Below are 23,762 nucleotides of genomic sequence, written 5' to 3'. Positions count from 1 at the left end.
ATTCCCATATATAAAAAAGGCGATCCAAATAACATGACAAATTTTCGACCAATCACAGTGCCATCTGTTTTCTCTAAGATCTTTGAATATGCATATTTGAATAGACTGAACGTTTATTTGAATGAGAACAACATTATATCCAAAAATCAATATGGTTTTCAGAATTCAAAGTCATCAACCGATTCGATTCATTCTTTATATTATAACGTCTTGAATTCAATTAGCAGGGGCGAGTGCCCTATCGGGGTCTTCTGTGACCTCAGTAAGGCATTCGACTGTGTTGATCACGAAAATCTTTATATAAAACTCCATAATATTGGCATACAAGGAAATGCACTTAACTGGCTGAAAACGTTTGTTTCAACACGGAAGTAATATGTCAGTATCATCAATGATAATAATAATGTGAGAAAGTTATATACATCCAATTATGTGGATATTAATGTAGGTGTCCCACAGGGATCAGTGTTGGGCCCTATCCTTTTTTTATTATATGTAAATAATATGGAATCCATCTCCACATATGCTCATTTTACACTATATGCAGAGGACACATCACTGGTTATATCAGATAAAATAGATCAAAATCTACAAACCAAAGGTAACTTAATGCTGCAAAAATTAAACACCTGGTTCAATGAAAATTTCCTACATTTGAATAATCAAAAAACACGTTTGATAAGATTTCATGATAAACAAAAAAGGAATAGCCAGATTCAACTTGCAAATTGAAGATGATGAAATTTCTCTGTGCTCTACGGTGAAATTTTTAGGTGTACACTTGGATGAATTTCTCAGCTGGAAAACTCATTGTGGAACAGTTATATCAAAATTAAACTCCATGAATTATCTTCTGAGAAACCTTCGTAATATTTTAGACCAGAAACAGTTGATTATGCTGTATCATGCTCAAGTTGAATCGCGTCTTCCGTATGGTATTACTTTCTGGGGAGCTTCCTCTTCATGCAAAGATGTTTTTGTCGCCCAGAAAAAGATTATAAGATGTATAGCAGGAGTCTCAAGAAATACAAGCTGTAAAAGCATTTTTTTAAATTTTGAAATACTAACATTGCCATGCCTGTATATATTCGAATTATGTGTTTTTATATATGATAACCGTAACTGTGAAAATGAAAATGTGCATTCTATTGATACCAGGTACAAGACAGACTTTCATATGCCATATTGTAAAAATGCACTGACTTACAATTCCCCCAATGTAATAGGGCTCAGATTATTTAATCTGTTACCACTTGAACTGAAAAACTCTAGTACTATCCACAGCTTCAAAATTACACTCAAGTCTTTTCTACTAGAGAAAACCTATTACTCCCTTTAGGAAATGATTGAATAATAAAATGAAAATTTCAATAAATGCATTACTCTTAGTAAATTGTCTTATTTTTAGTTATACTTTTAAGCTCTTTTCTGACTAATCCTACACAATGTACCTTTTTGATTGTCTTACAGGATAATAAAAATTATTATTATTATTATATTTTTCATAGGTTCATAATTGAAGAATACTCAGTACAAAAATTTAATAATTTTATTATACTTAAGTTTTCTCTCATTAATCACTATACAAATTAATGCTAACTTATCAGCTCACAATAAAATTGTTCAATCTTTATTGACAAGTCATTTCAATTGCATCTTCAATAAATTGATGGCTCCATATTCCATTTCCAGTAAAATGATGATCCCTTTCTATAAAATACAAAATCATGTTCAACTTAGTTACTTCATCAAAAAATCTGTACTGATCACATAATATCTTGACTAGAGCATTCTCCACTTTCTCCCTATAAAACAAAAAAATATTAGTGAGCAGGTTATACATTGAGTGATGGCATATTGCTCAGGACAAAAATAAAATCAAGACAGATATAAAAAATGAAGTGAAGTGTTCTGCCATGAAATGCGTTATGCATAAAAATGTATTCAGTGCGGCAGGTAAAAGTCCCCCCTCCCAATTTTCAAACAAGACAAGATATCAAGATCGGACAAAGTTTATGTATGATGGTTGATTTCGTTGCAAACATTTTTTATTCTATTCACCAGTTTTGAACTGGACTGCAGTTGTATAACGAACATGTTAGATTTCACGTATACCCTCAAACATTTTTGAAGGAGTCAGCAAGTTGAAGCACGTCCTCATTGTGACAGACAAGTATTATTTTGCTTCAATAGAATGGCTATTATTATCGTGGTTCGATTTTAATTATATTCTATTCTATTCAACTGCCATTTACGATATGTGATCAATACATAGTCACAATACACCATAATAATCATACTTTTCTGATTGATTTGGCCATTACTTGATGAAGATCCATAGTAATAATGTAGTTTTTGAAATCATCATACTTGGTGTGTGCCACTCATTGGCTAGTCAAAAAATAATGGGTGAAATCATACAATGAAAACAAATTGGCAGGCAGGAGCTCCCTACATGACGCAACAGGTTACAACACCATCCATGTTATTAACTGATCGAGAAGTGAAGCTTTCGATAGGTGTAATGTGTAGCAGTCCATCCGATGAATCTCAAGAGGTACCTCTTTCAGAGTATGTGAATCACCTGAAGGAGAGACTGGAAATTGTACACAAATTTGCCAGATCCAAATAACAGCTTTCTAGCGACAGGATGAAGATGAGGTTTGAGAAAAAGTCGCTGCCGGTGAGTTTCAAAGAGGGCAATGCAGTGTGGCTCTACCAACTTCAATGTCAGAAAGGTTTGTGTCCCAAATTGCAGAGACCATGGCAAGGGCCTTGCTTGGTAACCAAAAAGATAAACGATCTGGTCTGAAGAATCTAATTGTCTGCAGAATCAAATTGTCTACAGAATCCAATTGTCATGTAGAGCGACAGAATTCTGTGTCGTGATGTTCCTTCTTGGAATTTTGTTCAGGATGAACAACCTCAAGGAAGGGGGTAGTGTTGTGAATAATCCCCTGAAAAAAATAATGTCAGCCGCTGCTGGTTGTCGTTAATCGTTTGTGACTTGACTAGGTCAGGCTCAACTTGACTTGCGCTTCACGACCGTTCTAGACACCGCGTTGCTTCGATAGGCTTTTAGCGACTTCCCTATCGGCTTCAAAGACTTCGATTACCATATATAAACACTACCCACACGCATATAAAGGAAGTTTAGTCGACAGTGCGTTACGGAGTGATCTAATAAGGCAATAAAGATTTGAATATTAACTTCTGGTAAAATTCAATTATATCTCAAAGTGGAGTGCAGTAGATTTGCGAAGAATAAAAACTCAAATTTGAATATTAGTTTGAAGCTTCAGTTGTTTGGTTGTATTATCAGTGTAGCAGTGAAATGATGTTGAGTTTAATTGTACAGTGTATTCAATTATTGACAAACCCACGAAAAAAAACGTAACAATATCTAAAAACCTTAGTTCACTGACTCACTGATGATCATAGGATACTTCCTGACGTCACAGAAATCTGAAATTTGGTATTTGAGCTAGAGTTCACACACAATCAACAAAATAAATAAGAAAATCTATGGAACTTCCATCAATTTTCAAGCTAGGTACATGAAAATTGGTATTTAGACAATTTGTCCTATAAAAAAGTATGTATTTCAATACATTTCCAAGGTCACTTCTCAACCCCTTACGATAGGAAATGAAGATTTGTACAAGACAAGTTAAAGGCTTGATAAATGGGAAAAAAACTTTTTGGTTTTCTTCTTTCCATTACTGAGCAGAAAATATGAGAGACTTTCGAAGAAAGTAAAAATTTAAATAACTACAAAGAAACTCTTATTTGTTATTTGTTTACTTGGAGGTTTCTCATATTTTCTGTTTAATGATGGAGAAGTAGGAATCCTAGAAACTGATCTTTCCTAGACATAATACCTTTTCAACTAAATTGAACCCTGCTCCAAGCAACTTACAAGTAGCATTATAAAAAAGTTAATAGATTTCATGTGAGCCAAGCTCTTTAGGAATGTGAATATCTTTCTGTATTCAACGAAAATTCACACCACCGCACACTAGCACTCACAATAGGTGAACCGCAAAGTCTCATTGACAGAACAACATTCTGGTTCAATAAATGGCGATTGAGACCAAACTCGAAAAAATCACCGTTTATCGTTTTTTTTTCACAACCCTTCAGAGAAGCTGCCTACAATAAACATCAACAACAAAATGGTAAAAAGCAGGCAATCAGTAAAATACTTGGGAGTAAACATTGATCACAAAATCAACTTGAACAGCCTTAGAAAAATTATTTTAAAAAATGCATCAATAGAGGAAAACACTTTAGGAGTCTGATATTTAAAAAAAAATCAACACTATAACTGGAACTAAAATATATAAAATGATCTGCCGTCCACTTCTCGAATATGCACACGTAATTTATTCCTGCATTATCCTGCATTAAATAATCTCCAAACAGCTGAAACATCTACACTAAGGAGTATTACCAAAATGCGTCACCCTCAGAACATACGTGTTAGGAATCACATGTTAAAAGGTAAGACCTCGTTAGTCCTTAGCTCGCACAAGTTTCTCAACTTCTGAGGGTTGTTGTTCGTATGGGAACGACAGCTGATTAACGGAAAAACAGAACAGAAACCATATATTACACAATCTCTCACACTGCTGTATGAAACTACCAAAAGTAAAACCTATAAAGGAGAGATTATCAGACTTAGGAAACCGTTTGCAAAAAACAAAACTAACTTTGAGATCCTGTAGGCCTGAAGGACAACCTACCAAATTCAAATACCAGAAAAAAACTATTTGGGAATACCTCAAATCATTCTCATAATTTATTATGGACTCTTTTTTTTCCAAAAATCTAATGTACCTCAATTCTATTATGTAAGCATATGTAAAAATCAATGTAAATATTTAAAAATTGTACTCTGCCTGAAAGACTTTGGTTGATGGCCTAAGTATTCACCAAAAAATTACATTTATTATTATCATTTGTTATTTGCAATATTCAACTTACATTGGATAGAGAAGGATCCATATTACTTTTATAATACTTGAGTCATTGTAGTGTTTATCCTTCAAAAAATCATATGTTGCCATCATTTCCTTCAAGGGAACTTGCAAATATTTTGGATGCCTCTTCAATTGGTTATGTATCTGCTCCAGATCATCGGGAAAAATAGTTCTCAAGAAACCCAAGACGTCGCAAACTTTGTTTACATCTTTACCTTCCCTTAAGTAATCTTCAAATGATTCGTCTGAGCCTGATTCTAAAACATTTTTTTTTACAATTGTTAGTATAATGTCTTGTCATTACTTTGAAGAATGATGCCTCAAGCAAGATATTGTGAATATTGTATGCAGTAAGTAATAGCAGTTACGGAGCACATTATAATTTTTTACTATATCATAAGATCTCCAGAAATAATATCAAATTTGTCAGATAAATAGGGTAAAGAATGGAATAAGTGTACGAAAACAATTAAAAACAAATCTCATTTCAACATCGCCTATAAAATGATTTTCAGTTTTAGTAAAACTGTTTAGTGAAAACCTAACACAAAACTGTATTTCTTGAATATGTGTCGATTCCTTCACATTTGAATATTATTTTCACCAGCCGGAACTTTGACTAATAAAACTGTCTCCTTGTATTACAAACGGTAATCGGTTCATTTAAAAATAAAACGACATTTGGAATTGACGAATTATCAATGAAAACCTTTCAGTTACTGCCCTAAATGTATTGGCGGAGGTAATCAATCACTCATTTCCAACGGGTTCGTTACCTTTATAAAGGTGGTGATCAAAGAATTCATTTTTGTTTGGACTGAAATACCTCAAGGGTCCCTCTGTGGGCCTTTTCTCTTTGATTTATTTACCGATGACGTTGAATCCATCTTTAATAAAACTTCCTTCAGGAAACATGAATCAATCAAACTACTGTACTTGCTCCCTTATCAGATCTCTTCTTGAATAAAGCCCCAAAGTTTGGTCAATTTATTATTTGCATCAGTTTGAGAATATTCAAATAAATTGATGGATGTAGCCATTACTATGTGGTAGGAGATCATCATGAAAATTGAGATAAAATTAGACAAAAAACATAGGAAGTTTTAATTCCTAATTTTCATAGTATTTAAATGGTTTAAAATAAATTTATCACTTAACAAAGGCCTAACTTTTGACTGATCAAAGAATCATCTTTTCCCCATACATTTTTTTCATATTAATATTATTTGTTCTGAACTTGTAACATGAGTATCCCGTTATCATTATCACTAGTAGTAGTATGATATTTTTGAAATTTTCAAATACATTTACTCAATTATAAGGATTCAATTGGTATTGTCGAAAAAGTTTTTGCTTGTTGATAAGTTGAAGAATAATGAATAGGAATGTTATATATGTTCATGATGATAATTAAAATAAGTAGAGATAAAAATATTTTGGAGGCTAATGACCAAAGTAGTCGATGTCCTTGACACAAAAAAAAAAAATTTTGAAATGCAGACTTACGCAATAGAGATGGACTTCTACACTTGATTGGCATTTGTTTCAAAAAATTGAGTCTCGATTTTGTTTTATTGAAGTAAACAACTAAACGGAGAAAATCCGGGTGATTAAAGAAAATTCTCAAATCTGGTATTCCTTTTATTTCTTTCAGTCTCTCCTCGATGGTCTTACATGACATATAGAAAATATTCAATTGTCTTGCTATTATACTGTCTGGAATATCATGGTCCTAAAAATGTGATTATTTCATATTTACATTACGTCTTTGATATAAAAATCAATCAATGGAAAAAAATTTATACTGATATTAATGCCAAGAAAATACTAATATACCATACACGCACTTTCTACATACACCACATACACATACAAACATACAAACACATACTAGTGTGCGCGCGCACACTCGTACATGCGCGCGCGCACACACACTCGTACATGCGCGCGCGCACACACATACTCACTCATACACGTAAGCGCGTACCCACGTATACACACGCCCTCGCTCACGTAGCATCCACTTTGAACAGAGCTATCGCATACCAAAATATTCATGCACGATAAGACAGACGGAATTTATTTAATCATGTTATGCATTCAATACATTTATGACAGGTCAAAAAGAGTGCAGATGCACGCTGTACTGAGTACAAAATTAAAAGATAATATACAATCTGCTAGGTAGAATAAAATATTGGTGATACAGAACATCACATAACAACATATATATATATATATATATATATATATATATATATATATATATATATATATATATATATATATATATATATATATATATACAAAAAGTAATATTAAGTGAATAAATTATCAAGTGTAAGTACTATTCAAATAATCCAAAATGTTCCCTTAATATCTTTAAGAGCCTCAGCTATCTCAATCAAATTCACTTTGCAGTCATCCATAAATATTTTGCGGACTTTTTCGATGTTTTTGTCGGTAACAGTCTCTTTGGGGCATCCACGTCCTCGTGCATCGTCCTAAGTGATAATTTCACTTCATTTGAACTCAGCAAACCACTTCTCAACTGTTGATTTTTCTGGTGCAGAGTCCAAATAATGTTTATCAAGTCAAGCCTTGGCTTAAACAGTATTTTTTTTTACCAACATTCGAAATCCTTTTTTATTCATTGTTTTCAAACTGACAGAAGTTGCTACACTCAAAATGTTTTATCCCACAAAGTAATAGTCCGACAGCTGTGAAATTTGTACACGTGTCTTTTGAAGGTTATAGGGTTAACTAAAATACATATGGATTTAATACTATTAGCGCCATCTGTGTGTTAGCCTACGAACTTTGCAGCCCAACTAGTAGTAATTTGAGAAGAGAGAAGCACATTTTGCTCCTTTAATACTTGGAACATCCTATAGATAGATACTTTATTAGACTATATCATATACAGTTACAGTCATTTGGTCTTAAAATATATTGAGTAAACTATTTAGTAATACAATATCACAGTTTCACAAGTAATTACAACCAAATTATCATACACAAACAGTAAGTATGTTCTTAGAGGCTAAAGGTCGCACTTTGAATATCTTTCAAGTAATTGATTGAGTAAAATCAATTTTTTAGCAAATACAATTTGATTTGATTGAGGCAGTACATTGTAGAGAATACAATCTAAAGATTTTTTTGTGAAGTAGAAAGCCTATATCTAGGAAATTTGATATTGTCCAGAGTTTCAAATGTTATGATGGTGGATGTCAGCATGTGTAGTGAATTTGGGCAATGTTTTGTGAATTTCAAGAAGTGAAATGTAAATGTATAAGGACAAAAGAGTCACGATTCTAAGTTTGATGAATAAAGGTCTCCACGTATCTCTATATTCCAGATTACCTAATATTTTTATTGCTTTTTTTTTGTTGAATAAAAATAGCATTAGCAGCCGATAATTTTTCCCACAGTAAAATGGCGTAATCCATATGAGACTGAAACAGTGATAAATATACTGTTCTCAAATTTTCGTAATTGGAAATGTGCTTGAGCTGTCGCAAAAGAAATAATATGCTTGACAGTTTGTTTTAATTGTTTTATATGAGCATTCCAATTCAATTTAGAGTCCAAAGTAACACCAAGTAACTCTACATTCTGATCTTGTTGTTCACACTGACGGGTCGTTACTAGTAGCCTCTGAGACTTGTCATTATTTAGTTTCAGATTTGGTGACTTTACTCATGTCCTGAATTACCAACCAATCTTCCGTGTTATTTATTCAATGCTAAATTCAAGAAGCATCAAGATATGAATTGATTTCATCGAAAATATGTTCAATTCGCTACTCTCAGGAAAATTTAATGACTCCATATCAGTACCACTTTCTTTCTGCATGCACCAGTATAAATTAATTGTTGTACTGACGAAACTCCTCGAGAGAAATACACATTGAATAGAGCACACTTCATATGACCACAACAGTTCTCACTGTTATTACAATGTTATTCAAAATCTTCAGCGTAACCAAAAATTTTTCCATTTCAGAAAATCAAATTTGTTACCTGTAGGTATCTGTTCAGAAAATTCCTTTAATTTTTCAGATTTTCAGTTTTAGAAATATTAGTCTTCCTCCTCAAATGTTAACTTTTTCAAAATGCGTTTTTATAGTCTCAACAAACAGTTGAAGGAGCTTCATTAGTATGATTAAATGCTAGTTTAACCAGTTCACAACAATGCAACTGCCCCTGGTATGTACCGTGTTTCATGTTGAGTAATTTTTTCTACACGAAATAACACTAGGATTTCAACTGATCGTTACAAATTCCCAACAAATATTGCCTTCTTCAGTTACTCGTTAGACTACAGATTAAATATTTATTGAATGATTCTCAAAATACTGTGCCTCTTACCTTCAGGATTTTATACATCTGATCGATTTTACGTGGGGGAGTCATCATTAGTTTGGGAAATGCAAGCATTGATTTCCTCATATCCTGGCCTACCAAAGTGGGATATTCTCTGAGGGTGGCCTTTGTATAATCTGGAAAGTTGGACAATATATAACCACATTTCAATATTTTCTCGTGGCTAAAACCCAGCTCTTCTGCTAGTTTAATATTTTCTTCAAGTACTCTCAAACTTTTATTCTTAACCGTCCGGTGTGTTTCAAACATCCTAGTCAGTTGATCCTGAGTTACATTCATTCTCATCTCTAGAAACAATTACCTATTCAATAATGAGAATGAGAATCTATATTATTCACGTACTTAAAAATGCTCGAACAACATTCAGATGGATATTAGTCCAGGAGTCCTCCTCTCGGTAGTCTAGAGGTATGCTAGAACGAATTTCTTCATTTTCTATATAAGACACCATTTTTTTTACAATATGAATATCTTTTTGGATTATTTTTTTACGTTTCAAGAGTTTCACAGAATGCCTCATAATTATCTGGAAGCTGAAAATATTAAACTAATTATAGACTTTTAGAAGAGCATAAGAATGTGAGAAGGATCCCAAGAAAATTTCGTCAAATAAGTTGACAAAATTTCAGCTTTTTCTCAACTACACCAATTTTCTTACTATACTATAACAATTTTCAATTGAAGGTGATTCATTAGCAACGTTGCACTTGAAGTGACCAACGGATAATCCTCTTGCCAACTCTGCAGAGTCGTACCAAAATATTATTTTTATTTATTTAAACACATAGGTAATTACGTAAAAATTGTTATAATAGGTGGCGCTACCTGGTGTCAATGGTAAAACCGATCACATTTTCTTATTATGCCTAATACAGTACTTCAAAAAAACAGAAAAATGTACAAAATAATTATTATGTTCCTTTAATATAGAAAGAGAATTACAAAGCAAAGAAATAATTACCTATGTTATGCTTATGAAGTTTCAGATTCCATTGACTCGTCCGAAGAGGAATCCCCAGTCACACTTAAATCTATTATTATTTGGTTGAAAACAGTGTCTACCATCCCGTCCAATATCCACATTTTCTCTTCTTCCTTGATCACATGGGCTACAGCATTAGTAAGTAAGTAAGTAAGTACTTTATTTAACCACTTTATATACAGTTGCATATTTGTAGAAAGTTACAAAAGTTTGTTCATTGGATAAAAACTTCAAGTAGATATAAAACTGGATATATACCACAATAGAATATAAACAGAATATAAATATAAGAGTAAATAATTTAAAGATAATGTCTCAGTGAGCATAAATCAAATTATTCCACCTTGTTTCACCTTTTCTTCATATTCATCTAGTGTATAAAAGGAATTTTCAATTAAGAAAAGTTTGATAATTTTTTTGAAACAGAACATGTTTGATCATCTGGAAGGATATTATATAAGCTAAAATTTAATTTGCCGATTTGGTAAGTCTATATCTGGGTATTCTGATATTGTGTGCTCCTCTAGTATTATGTTGATGAATATCAGACTGTGTAACTAAGTTTGGTAGATTCTTATGGATCTCCACAAGAGTACTTAAAATAAATAGGCAAGGAAGAGTCATGATCTTCAACTTTTTGAACAGTGGTCGGGGAGTCTCTCTATACTTGGCATTAGCCAAGATCCTTATAGCTTTTTTTTGTTGTCGAAATACACGACATGCAGCATATGAGCTACCCCAAAGCAATATTCCATAATTAAGATGGGTTTCAAAAAGAGAGAAGTAAGCGATTCTACGAGTATTAGTGTTGGTAATAAGGCGAAGTTGTCGTAAGTTGAAAAGTGAGCTGGACAGTTTCAAGTTCAACTGCAATATGATTTGACCAACCGAGTCTTTCATCCAAAATAAAACCTAGCAGTTTTACATTATTTTCCACTAGTAGAGATGTATTAGTAGTAACTATTAAGGTGATTTATCATTGTTTAGTTTCAGCCTTTTTGCGGTGAACTACCTTTCGGCTTTCCCCTTGGCATATGCTGCTAAAGAGATCAGAGAGCTGTAATCTTTATGTGGATATATCAGTGTTGTGTCATCAGCAAAAAGAACACTTGCATATGGAGATAAGAATGGACTCAGGTCATTTATATATATGATGAACAACAATGGGTCCAATATGGAACCCTGTGGAACACCAAATTTCACATCCCTAAAACTGGACAAACTGTTGTTATAAAATACTGCTTGAGATCGATTAGATAAATATGACTCAAGAAGAGAGAGATCTAACCCTCTAATTCCATAATAATTTAGTTTCTCTACAAGCATATCATGGGAAACACAATCAAAGGCCCTAGACAAGTCACAGAGAGTAATACCCATATGGTGACCTTGTTCAAGACCCTTAATCTGCCTCTCGACAACCCTTGTAGCTGCACTAGTAGTTGAGTGATTTAAGCAAAAACCAAATTGTGATTCATTAATGTACTTATTTGGTATTTGTCAATCTTTTTTTCATTATTATTTCAATTATTTTTGAAAAAATGCAAATAATTGAGATGGGTCGATAATTACCAGTTTGTGTTCTATCGCCCTTTTTGAATACAGGGATTATTTTAGAAAATTTGAAAATATCAGGGAATTTTCCTGTTACAAACATCAAATTGATTAGATCAGTCAAAGGCTCAACAATTATGTCATTCACTGCTTTAATAATTCGGTTGTTTAAATCATGAACATCAGGACAGGTGGAGTTTTTTAATAAAGTGATGGCATCTTTAACATCAGCTGGTTTAACAGGTTTCATGAAAAATGAGGAAGTTCTGAGTCTGATGCAGAAGGTAGGGACTTAATGATATTTTCCGCCACATTACTGAAGGAATCGATGAAATCCTCCGAACACAAGTCATTTGTTAAATTATCATTTTTTATTATTACCGAATTTCTTTCGTGATTGATTAAACACCAACTTGCTATTGTTTTATTTTCAACTTCTAGAATATACTTATCGTATGCAAGTTTTTTGGCAAGAATTAGATTTTTTTCGTAATTTTTTTGAAATCTTTATAAACCCTTAAGTTCGTCGAGTCTTTGGTTGAGTCACATATAGTTTTTATACCCATTAATATATTTCTATGCGACCTTAGTTCACTGGTGAACCAGACTACAAGTTGTTTTTTCTTTTTTGTCTTAGTACTTTTTAGCGGAAAGATACTATCTATCAAATCATGTAGTGTAGTGACTAGGAAGGAGGCTATGATGTCAACATCTAGCACTAATTTCAAGTCATTCCAATTTACCTGTGATAACTGTTTTTTAATTTCGAGCAGTCCGGAATCTGTTAATTTCCTGTGAATAAAATTGAATGCACTATCAGGTTTTCCATTAACGACTATATACTGTCCTGCATGGTCAGAAAGATAGGGTTCCAACACTCAAGTCTTATAAGCATTTGGATTTAAGTTAGTTAGAATATTATCTAGACAGCTAGATCTCTGAGCAGATATCCTAGTAAAGTCTTCTATTGTTACAGAAAGGCCATGAGAACCTACCAAGCACAGAAAAGCATTTAGTATCGAGGAGTTTTCCCTAAAATCAATGTTAAAATCACATAATAATATAACTTTTTTGTTGCTGTTGAGAAAATTGTCTAAAAGAGCTTCTAGATTTTTAAGAAAGATTTCAATATTGCCATTTCTGTTTCTATGACAGATCCTTATTATAAGCCAATTAAGATCGATTATGTCGATACCGCAAAACTCAGCATTGAGTTCATCACAATATGCTGTGAGTTTAATAGGTTTGAATTTAATGTTATCCTTCAGAAAAATTGCAACACCCCCATGTTTCCTTTAGGTTATACAAAAATAACTTGCAAGTCTGTAGCCATAAATATTGATAGATTTCAAATTGTTTTCTTTTTGCCAGTGTTCAGAGACACAGAACAGATCAAACTGATAGTCATTTAAAAATGATTGAATTCTTTCTACCTTATTTGATAAACATTGGGTATTTATGTGAAATATGCTCACTGCATCATTACCATTCATCAGTTCATTCAAGTTTGTATTGGTTTTGGAATAAGATTCACTTCCATTTATAAAAAATTGTCTGGCCTTAGTCCAATCTTCTTTCCGTATCCGTTCCATTGCGAGTTCTAATAAACGTTGGACATCAGAAATTTTACCTTACGTAACCCTTAATTTGAGCCCAGATTAATTCTATCGGGTTTAACTCGCAATGGTAAGGAGGAAGTCTCAAAATGGTGATGCCTTCAGCACGAGCTATTGTATCCACCACATGCTGGCGATATCTGTCACGATGCTGTTTAATGACACTCATAAGCTCGGCCTTAACCATGTCCTCGGAAAATGGAATTCCTTTTTGTCCTAACCAACTTTGCATGTCTGCTTTTCTGATGGTCATAGTTGGCAGTTGTTCTACTAATTGACTGTGATAAGAAGCGTTATCCATTACTATTACCGAATTTGGCTCGACTCGTGAAAGAAGGGATTTAAACCATCCTTCAAAGCGTTGGGCGTCCATGTCTTCGTGATAATCCTCCGTTTTTTTTATAAAAAAATTAGTGCACTATCGTCTAAAAAGCCACTCTCGATACCTATATGGGCGACAATTAGTTGTTGCCCTTTACCCGTTGGTCCGCGTAACCCTGTTGATAAACCGTCCACAAATACTTGACGATAACTAGTTACAGTAGTATCTTGCCAGATCTTACATACTGTGTGACCAGCATTCACCATGTTTCATCCAGATAATAAATATTTTTGTGAGCAGAACGCATTTCTCTAATAGAGCGAAGATATCTCCGTCGCCATGAGACTATATCTTCTGTTTCTATTAAGACAGATTTACGGTATCGTTTGCATATATAAGTTTTAAATCTTCTTTTATTTTCCTTAAATTCTCTTTGCTCATTTTTGGAATGGATCCTAATGGATTCGAGGGTTGGCACTTCATTCTCAAAAAAGATTGAATGAATGGTATAGCGTACAAAATTTTTCTGGTACTCGTCTAATTCATTTTTTTTCTACCACAACAATGTACTTTTGGAGCTTGCACAATTCCAGTCACCTTTTTTTCACGTACAATGCGTTCAATTGTCGATACGGATATTCCCGTTAAAAATGAACACTGGGCTACAGCTTCCACTGTACGGAGTATATTTTTTAAATTTTCGTACACTCTACACACAATTTGTTTTTCTTCTAACGACATGAACTTCCGCTTTCTTCGTACATTACTTGGACCTGCTACTGCATCCATCTTAATACTATAAAAATAATAAAATTCAATCATATTATTCAGCTATTTGTCAGTTGTTTACTTACCTCAAAAACTATTTTAAAGTTAATGTATTTTGAAAAACACTTTATTGTGAGATTTTCACTAGAACACATTAACAAATTCGCAACACGTGTTTCTACATACATACATTGTGATTTATTTATACTTTTTGAAATATTACTATCTACCTAGAAACTAATAATATTCTAGGAACTAATTGATGACAGTTATACCTGAGTTTAACGAACATTTATACCTGAAATAATGTATTTTGAAAAACAAGTATCAGCCAACTCTATCTTATATTTTAAAGTTAAAAAATGCAACAGTCTAATTAATAAATACAAAACGAAGTCACCTTCAAAAGAAACATAAGGACGCTTGATAATGAAGAAACCGAATGACTAGTTATGGCATTTTAAGGACGCAAATATAATAGACCTGCGAAGTGTTGATCAGTTTACCAATGTTTCAAAGTATCCGTGTTAGGAATCACACGTTAAAAGGTAAGACCTCGTTAGTCCTTAGCTCGCACAAGTTTCTCAACTTTTGAGAGTTGTCGTTCGTATGGGGGCGACAGCTGATTAACGAAAAAACAGATGTTTTTTAAACAGATTTAACGAACTGGTTCGCCTATTCGCTCGTACTTATGCAGAAGCTATCTTGTTACGGGGGCAAATTTTATGGAATCATCTTAATTTTCATTTATTTACAATGGCGATGCGTAGACAATAAAAATGACCTAGGTAAGAATTTAGTTCTAACATTTAACATTCTTGCCTTTAGCTCTCAGTTCAATTTGTATATGCGTTACCTTCAATTGAAAATTGTACTATAGTGCGTACCTATTGCGCGAATGATAGCCGAGTGGCTCATTTCAGAATAGAGACAGAAGAAACGAGGGATAACCTAACCTAACAATTTCAAATCATTGTGAATTATAATATTTCGGTGATTTCCAGGACATAAATATGATTTGTCTAGAATCAGTTATCATAATATTGTCGAACAGAACTTATCCAGGCTACCTACCTACATAAATATTAAAGCATGTTCACATTGAAATACTTAGGCCACAATGATATGAGCTATGAAAATAATATAAACATTTTAACACATCTTAACCAATAACATCTTCTGATGAAAACCCCTTTATGGACTAAAGTTTCTTGCTATTGAAAAGTTTGTGGAGATCAAATCATTGAGGTGTAGTTTTTGAAAATATTGAAAAGGATTTCAGTTTTCATTTAAAAACTTGTTGAATGCAGGTACACAACTGTTACTTACTACTGAAAGGTATGTGAAAATGTTTTTGTTTTCGAGCACTTGCAGGCGATGCATCAAAGGAACAATGTCTCATATGAATGTGAGAAACTGCATCATAGAAGGCAAGCAATTTACGTATAACCAAATTATCAAGTCCAGGAGAATATAACAAACACCCTATGAAAAACTAGTCACTGGGAGAAAAATTGTATTGAGCACATGATGCTACAGTGTCTCCAGGTGACAAAATGGAAGTCTAGACTGTTCACATGCAGGAAAAACTAAGCCTTTGTCACCATTTTTGGAGACTTTTAGTGCATACATACTCATTGATTTGATCTACATGACTTCCCATTCTCTTAACTACTTTTGTATAGTGGCATGATTTTATGAACCAAATCAAGCCAAATACATACTTTGCTAACACTTCTGGTGAAATTGGAAAGAAACCACCTTCTTCCATTGATAAATAGTGTTGTTGAAGTTCGTTGGGATGTTTGGCAAGAAACTTTCTGATTGTGAGAATCCTTTCAATTGAATATCCAAGTTTTTGACAAAATTTAATATTTTTTTCCAAAAGATAAGTATCCTCCAGGAGTACATTTTCTATGGCGTATTGTTTTGCTTCTTTATATGAAATACCTTTAAAAAAATCTTGATGAAATGCCTTCATGATCTCATAATGTTGAAGTACATACCAGTCAAATTTGACAATACTTCTATATTAGAGGGACTAGAATAACTCCTTTTAATAGATGTGATACCTAAACAACCACAGTAAAATTTCGTTCTGAGAGGAAAAAATTTCTGTATCGACATATTATTATTTGTGATATTCAGTAAAAAAAGAAAAAATGATTGCTATGAGTTTCATAACCTTTTCTTGAGAAAAATAAATATTGACAAGAGTATTTACAGTGTTAAAATTTTAAATCATTTCTCTCTCTCTCTCTCTCTCTCAGCTCTGAGTGAGTATTTTAATTCCCGACCTTTGCTTCAAAGGAGACGTGTATAACCAGAGGTAAAATTTTGTGTTCAAATCACTATTTTGGAGTTTTTTTCAATAGGTGTGTTTTGTAGGGTTCGCATGGTCAGTGTTGTTCTTTAGGAATTTTCAATTGTGCCCAACCTAGAGTGAAAATAGTACCAAAAGTGATGGATAGTGCCAGATAGTGCCCACTTGTCATTTTCTTCTTCTCGTTTGTACATGCTCAGGCATGGTTGCCACTATCATTGAATATTTTCATTACGCATTTCGCTGATGCACTATCTTTCACCACAGTATATACAAAAATTGTAGAAAACTTTCAAAGGAGGAAACAAAGCAATTTAGTTCATATAACAGTGAAGTATAGAATAATAATAATAAAAATAATCGTCTATATTATTTCCCAGCTGTAGTTACATACAAATATTTAAATAAATTACTGAGCTAGTTGTTGATATAACAAAAGGCGAAGTTTAACTCAGTTAGCACAAGTGCTACTGAGTTGTTTTGAAAGTGTTTTTTTCTTCGTTAAATTCAATGTTTATACAAAAGTAGTTGTATCGAGAGGGGTTTGTCTTCTAGTTTGTATGTGAAAGTAACTTCTACGCATGATCTACAAATCGACTGAGAAGAGCAACTGTACGTGTGACGACAGTTTGCATCACGATATCGATGCCACGCAAAAGATAAAAATTGCCATATATCAACCTCTTAAAATAGATTACCATCTATTCAAAAGTTATAATGAAGCATTCATCTTTCAAAATGAAAAAACACTTATATTGGAACTGAAAAAAAATAAGAAGAAGAAGACAGAGTCACAGACCATGAGGAGGAGGAAGTGGAGAACGTGGAATTTGAAGATGCTGTGTTTGAAACTCAGAGTAATAAAAAATATAATTACTCAGAGACTTGAAATTATACTGAAGCATTTTTTGACAGTGAATTCGTGTTGAAAAAAATTCAAAAAACATCATTTTTTGCATTTTTTTGTAAGAAAATTTCAATTCAACCACTGTTCAAGAAACAAACTTTTTTGTACTTCAGTACAAAAACCGACGTTTCTCTACAATATACGCAACAAAATTTTGTTGCGTGTATCAAAAACGAAAGTTTTTTTGAATTTTTTTCGATAAATTTTGTTGTTTGGGATAAAAGACACATTTGTATGTTTGCATATTGTTGTTGAATATGCATATCACAGATATATAAAATAATAATTTTTATTGTTTGAAGATAATTGACAATGTTTCGTGGTGCATTTTATTAGTTTTTATATTAGACAATGGAAGTCATTGTCTAATATAAAAATTAAAAAAAGATTAGCTGAAAAATATAACAATTATATTAAGCAAAGAAAAACTGAAATTACAATGAAATAAAATACAAGCAACAACCAAAAAATAAAATAAAGTAAACTATTAACACGAGATGAAAATTAAAAAACTATTAACAAGAAATGAAAATCAAAAATTAAAAGATTCCAAACCAAGTTACCTCACGACATTTCGATTGTTAGTATCCACAACCGTCTTCGGGTGATAACTGATTATCACTAGGTAGTTATCACCACGATAATGTGGATCACGAAATATTCTGCAAAAAACTTCGACTATCTGCGTAACCGTAGTCAACGTGTAATTATAAATGAAGATGTATCAAGGGCCTTACTTGTGTCAAAAGGTGTACCACAAGGATCCATTCTCGTACCACTATTATTCAGTATACCTATATATTTCGGACTTTTATAAATCAATGAATAAAAGTACGATACATCACTATGTAGATGACATGCGAATATATTTATATTAATTTATATATTTTTTTGTTTGCGGTTGAGTTGGAAAACTTCTTTTGCTGATACTTCACAGATTCATAACTCATGGTTATTGTTTTACTAGTTTGTAAGTTTGTTTCTGTTTATGAAGTTGATGAATAAAGCCGATTTATTATTATTTTATTATAAAATTCTTATTTCGATAAATATCAAATCATCTAAAGGAACAAATCGTTCAGGCCAGTCTCAACTCCCTACGCTGTAGGTTAATAAACTGACACCTATCAGAAAACAATTACTCCCCTGACGAATACCACGAAGGGCGTTGGATTATATCCGACCGGTGTCTTTACTGAAGTTATTCCTGCATATACTGTTGGCGAACTGCCGCAAAAGATTTTCAGTTATTGGAACATACTTGCAGACTTGCATAACCAATCATACATCAATGAAATTAGAATGAGATGAACTATTTTCTGTAGAAAAAACAATATGTCGCCCATGGTAGAAAAAAAGTTGATGATGATTGCTAGAAGACGAAACGTCGGACAGTAAATCTGAACATGAAAATGTGTAGCTGAACAAAGGCAAAGATGAAAATATGTTTTTTGGTTTGAGCTATGTTGTCAAAAAACACTAAATAAAAATGAAAACGAAAATTCAGATTTTCCGGATATTTTCGGAAATACTCGGAATTTTCAAAACAATATTTTGGTAAGCACAAAAAAAAACGCAACTTTGCTCCAATTTGAGCTTCGACGTATCTCCTATAATTTAGGAGATCCCAATGGTGGGGGTCGAATTTGAATTACCCTTGTATAATATATAGTTTCAGTAATTTATTGCATACCCTGTATGTGACTATGTGAACTGTACCATATTTCTATCAGCGTGAATTAAGTTGGAGTGCGAATTATTGTTGATAATGAATTTCTTACTTCCTACCGTCATAGTGGTAAGCGATAATAAACCGCATTTCCTTTTCCTTATTAAAAAATATCCAAAAAGAATCAGTTCTCCTCTTGAGCAAATAAGTGCGTGAAGATGTGTAAAACGGGCAGTTATGCGATTTCTGATTCAAAAAGGAATAACTCCTCTCTTAAGACTTTCGTGTGTACCTTCTTGGTGTTTTTAGCTCTGTTGTTATTAATATATCTGTTGATGTTTGCGCTGAAAGGAAATTCTACAGCGAATAAGAAAAGGTACATGGCAGGAGGAACATTTGTGAGTATTTTTTTTGAGAGTCCTACTTTTGACCAATAATACATAAAAAATAAAAATCCGGTGTAATTAAATCATCATTATTTTTTCGATTACTTGGAAAATGCTTTATAATATCGTAAATGTTTTAAATCTGTTTCTGTTTAAAATTTGTTTCTCCGTTAACCAGCTGCCGCACCCCTACGAACGACAACCCTCAGAAGTCGAAACTTGTGTGACCTGAGGACTAACGAGGTCTCACCTTTTAACGTGTGATTTCTATTACGGGTTGGACGATAGTAAGTGAAAATCAATCGTTCAGCCTGGGGCTTGAACCACCGACCAACACGGCGGTCGATTTGAGTGAGTGAACAAAGCACCCACGTCGAACCGACCGGCTACCGACCGAAACCGACTGAAACACTTTATAAATGGAACCAGTAAAAACGAAATCGAGAACAACTGAATATTCCGAATAAATTGATTTATTTACCGTTTTAAAAAAAAATTAACTTCGTTGATTTGGCAGAAGATATACTTCAAGTTTGGTAGTGAAATCACAAAACTCTTAAATTTGCATGAGAAATGATTTAATAATTCCACTACAATCGAATAGCAATGCTAATTTTTTTGCTATTGAATTCATTATCTCGTTTCGAAAGATTTTTCATGAAAAACTAAGTATTTTAAAATTTCTGGACTCAACAATAGTAAAAAAAACGAAATATCTATTTTTACAATGCTTTTCAATACAAATTGGATATATCACTATATATATCCTCTCTCCGCGATAATAAGTAGGTAGATATTTATTCTTCATGAGATCTATACTCAAATATAATTGCTACTCTATAAAATAAACCTATTGGAGTAGTCAGAAAAATGCCGTAATCAGACTAGGTTGTTGTGAAAGTAATAGTTTTAAACTTGAAATCAAAATATTTGTCTAAATTTTAAAAGCTTGTTCTAAAAAATTTCAAAATATTTCAGAAATTCATAGTATCAATTTATTTTAACGGCTATATTAAAGAAGAAAGTAATACAAATCATGAAATTATAAAACAACAACAAACATTAGTTGACGCTTCGGGGCGAATTCCTTGATTACAGTGGCGGATTTGCTTTTTCAACTGCAGGAAAACCCGGAAAAACCTGCAGCACCACATCATCTGAAGATCTTGATCTACCAATGTCCCCTCTTTCATAAAACAAAATGTAGGGTGTCTCCAGAGGCTCCAATAAATTCAAGACATCGCCAGAACACTTAGTGACAAGACTATCATCAAACTTAAACCAGTTCATTTCGTCTTTGGCCAATGCGTGACCAGATTCAACGCCAGAACCACAGTGGACAATTACTGAATGAAGATTATAATAGTGGTCAGCTAGATTGAAGTGTTCATCTATTTCGATCTTCGTAAGAGTTTGGTGCTTCTGTCAAAGGTTGAGTCATGTTTGAAGATCCTCAGTGTTATTATTGGATTGACTGGTGCCTCAGCTATACTTGTTTTCTTATAATAGTCAGTTAGTTTGGCGCATGTTTGGCAATACAGTTGATCATCACCCATTTTCAGATGATTCAAAAATAAGCTTTGCTCGGACTGGTTATTACTCATATTAGGAAACGCTAGTTGAAGTTTCCGAAAATCACATACGTTTTTGCAACCTCTTGAGCATTTACTACAAAGTAAACATGTGAAGTTTTTTCCAGCAACAGATCTACAAACACAAGACAAGATAGACTGTACGGAATCATTCAATCCAGAGCGGTCAGGACTATTGATTCTACTATTTTTTTGCTCACGAAGAGTACTCAACAAGAACCCCAAGAACTCGGAGCAATCATTTTGTTGTCCTAATGAGTATCTAGTGGACTTCAAAGGCTCCAGGAAATCAGTTGGTGGGAAAGATGAAACATTCTTACGAAACTGCAACTACATGAACAATAGAACAATTGTTTGAGTTTGGTGAATAAGTAGGAAGCATGAATTTCATTAGTTCGAACTTTCATTGTCTGATATTATATAAAATGATTTGAAATCCCTGAAAGAATTAAAAAAGAAGAAATTAAAAATGGATAGCTGAAAATAACAATTAAATTGAGCTATAAAATACAAGTAAAAATAGAACAATTGAACAAAAAATAAAAATTAAATTGAAGAATAAAAAGTTAAGAGATTCCAAAGCAAGTTAGTTCATGACGTTTCGATTGTTAGTATCCACAATCGTCTTCGGGTGATGACTGGACTGATTCTTCCGAGAGATGACTATTTATGGGTCATTCGAGTACTTTTACTTATCCGCGCTTTCAATTTTTTCCGCTTCACTGGTTTAGTGGGAGATGACCGTTTGGCGGGCCATTTTTCGCTTGGTGATGGGTTTCCATATGTTTATCTCTATGCTTGCTTGCCTGAATACGTTGTTGGACACCTTCAAGTAGGTTGTCAATCACCTTCAAGTAGGAAACATTCTCGTTCTCGTTCATCGTTAAAACCTCGTTCATGAATTTTTTATGTAGAATGTCACTGAACATATTGTGGTGACATTTGATACCCACATATTATGGTTTGTGTTCGATTTCTAAACGTAATAATGATTTTTTGGCTTCTGTCATTTGAATGAATATTTAAATTTTTCCCTAAAATATTCTGTTTCCTTCATGTCCAATTATCAATTGGACAAAGTAAAAATCTCAGATTTTTTGAATAACTATCTGCAAAATGTTCTTGATGCCCCGTTTTATGTTACTCTGATTGGTTTTTTCTGGGCACTGAACGCTTTTTGATGATATGAAAAAGTCCCCAAAAATCAATATTTCAATACCTATTGTATCACACTACGTAAACAAGGACGTAGTATGAGTGTATTCTAAAATCCTGTTTCTTCAATATTTCCAGATATAAAACAATGGGTACTCAATTTTCAAGATATCTAGTTGACATAAGCTTTCCAAACTAAGCTTATGGTCTAAATTTATTCCTAAAAATTTTACGGTTTCGATATTTTTGATGGATTTTTTCATTAGCATGTAAATATGGATTATAACCAGGTTTCACTTTGCATAAAGTAGGTTTTTTCATTACAATATTTAAGGAATTCACTGCTAGTATTGCAGTTTTTCACAAGTTGGTCGAGTTGATTAGGTATCTGATATAATAATAGCGTACTGTATAATTCGATGCCTTGCCAAAAATGATGAATAAGAGAATTATCCCTGTGATAGTTCCATTTGTTTGCAGGGGATTGATTTATCTTGATCAATTTTTAATACTTGTGTACGGTTACTTTGTGTACTTTGTGTAGCTCAATAAAATCTGTTCCGTTAATCAGATGTCGCTCCCTATGAACGACAACTCTCTAAAGCCGAAACTTGTGTGAGCTAAGGACTAACGAGGTCTTACCTTTTCACGTGTAATTCCTAATACGGGTTGGACGATAGGAAGTGAAAATCGATCGCCCGGCCTTGCGGTTCGAACCTCCGCTTCACACAGCCGTCGATTGACTGAGTGGAGCTGACAACCCACGTCAACCCACACCCTTTAATTTGAGAAGCGAGAGATTGTGATCCACAGTATCGAATGCATGACTAGGTGTTTTAATTGTCATCGAGGGAGTTATCAACAACAAACAATCTTCAACTGCTGTATTTTTTCCCCCGAAAACGTGAAAGATTTCTTTCCTCATACGAGGAATTGGGCAAATTTCGGATATGCAGTTGGTTACCTCGTTCACAGGCAGATGGGGCGATGACAAACCTGTTGTTTGTTGTAGTCTCCAACTTAGTTCGAGGAATGATACTCTGACGGAAATCGATTCTCAATTATCGGAAATCATCGACTTTATGTTGATGATATACACTACCTTGCACTGACGAGTG

At 33.3% G+C, this 23,762-nt stretch overlaps 2 protein-coding genes across 8 annotated transcripts in view; one reads left to right on the top strand and one right to left on the bottom strand.

Annotated features, from left to right (window-relative positions):
* Positions 1-1,535: 1,535 nt before the first annotated feature.
* mTerf5 (mitochondrial transcription termination factor 5) lies at positions 1,536-16,868 on the bottom strand. Its single transcript, XM_074169570.1, has 7 exons — positions 16,619-16,868; positions 16,337-16,562; positions 9,713-9,903; positions 9,356-9,657; positions 6,489-6,714; positions 4,987-5,239; positions 1,536-1,805 (listed from the first exon to the last, which is right to left on the bottom strand). Exons 1-7 carry the CDS (start codon positions 16,737-16,739, stop codon positions 1,631-1,633), a joined length of 1,494 nt encoding a protein of 497 aa, XP_074025671.1. The 5' UTR covers positions 16,740-16,868; the 3' UTR covers positions 1,536-1,630.
* A 2,820-nt stretch (positions 16,869-19,688) lies between these two features.
* LOC111517361 (uncharacterized) overlaps positions 19,689-23,762 on the top strand; it is a 52,358-nt gene continuing 48,284 nt past the window's right edge. For all 7 annotated transcript variants that reach the window (XM_074169564.1, XM_074169565.1, XM_074169568.1 and 4 more), the window contains exon 1: positions 19,689-19,909. In XM_074169564.1, coding sequence (XP_074025665.1) covers positions 19,730-19,909 — 180 coding nt within the window. In that variant the 5' untranslated portion in view covers positions 19,689-19,729. The remainder of the gene's footprint in view (positions 19,910-23,762) is intronic.

The sequence above is a fragment of the Leptinotarsa decemlineata genome, unplaced genomic scaffold (genome assembly GCF_025532065.1).
Source record: "Leptinotarsa decemlineata unplaced genomic scaffold, Ldec_3_MD MMD2_P_RNA_scaffold_5, whole genome shotgun sequence".
Taxonomy (NCBI): Eukaryota; Metazoa; Arthropoda; class Insecta; order Coleoptera; family Chrysomelidae; genus Leptinotarsa; species Leptinotarsa decemlineata.
The sequence above is the reverse complement of the archived record's forward strand: the minus strand, read 5'-3'. Positions and strand labels throughout refer to the sequence as shown.

Coding starts and splice junctions, on each gene's coding strand:
- mTerf5 (XM_074169570.1), bottom strand. CDS start 16,739: ATGTCGATACAGAAATTTTTTCCTCTCAGAACGAAATTTTACTGTGGT. Junction 16,563..16,618: donor AGTATTGTCAAATTTGACTG/GTATGTACTTCA, acceptor ATTTTTTTAAAG/GTATTTCATATAAAGAAGCA. Junction 5,240..6,488: donor TAGAAGTCCATCTCTATTGC/GTAAGTCTGCAT, acceptor AAAATGTTTTAG/AATCAGGCTCAGACGAATCA.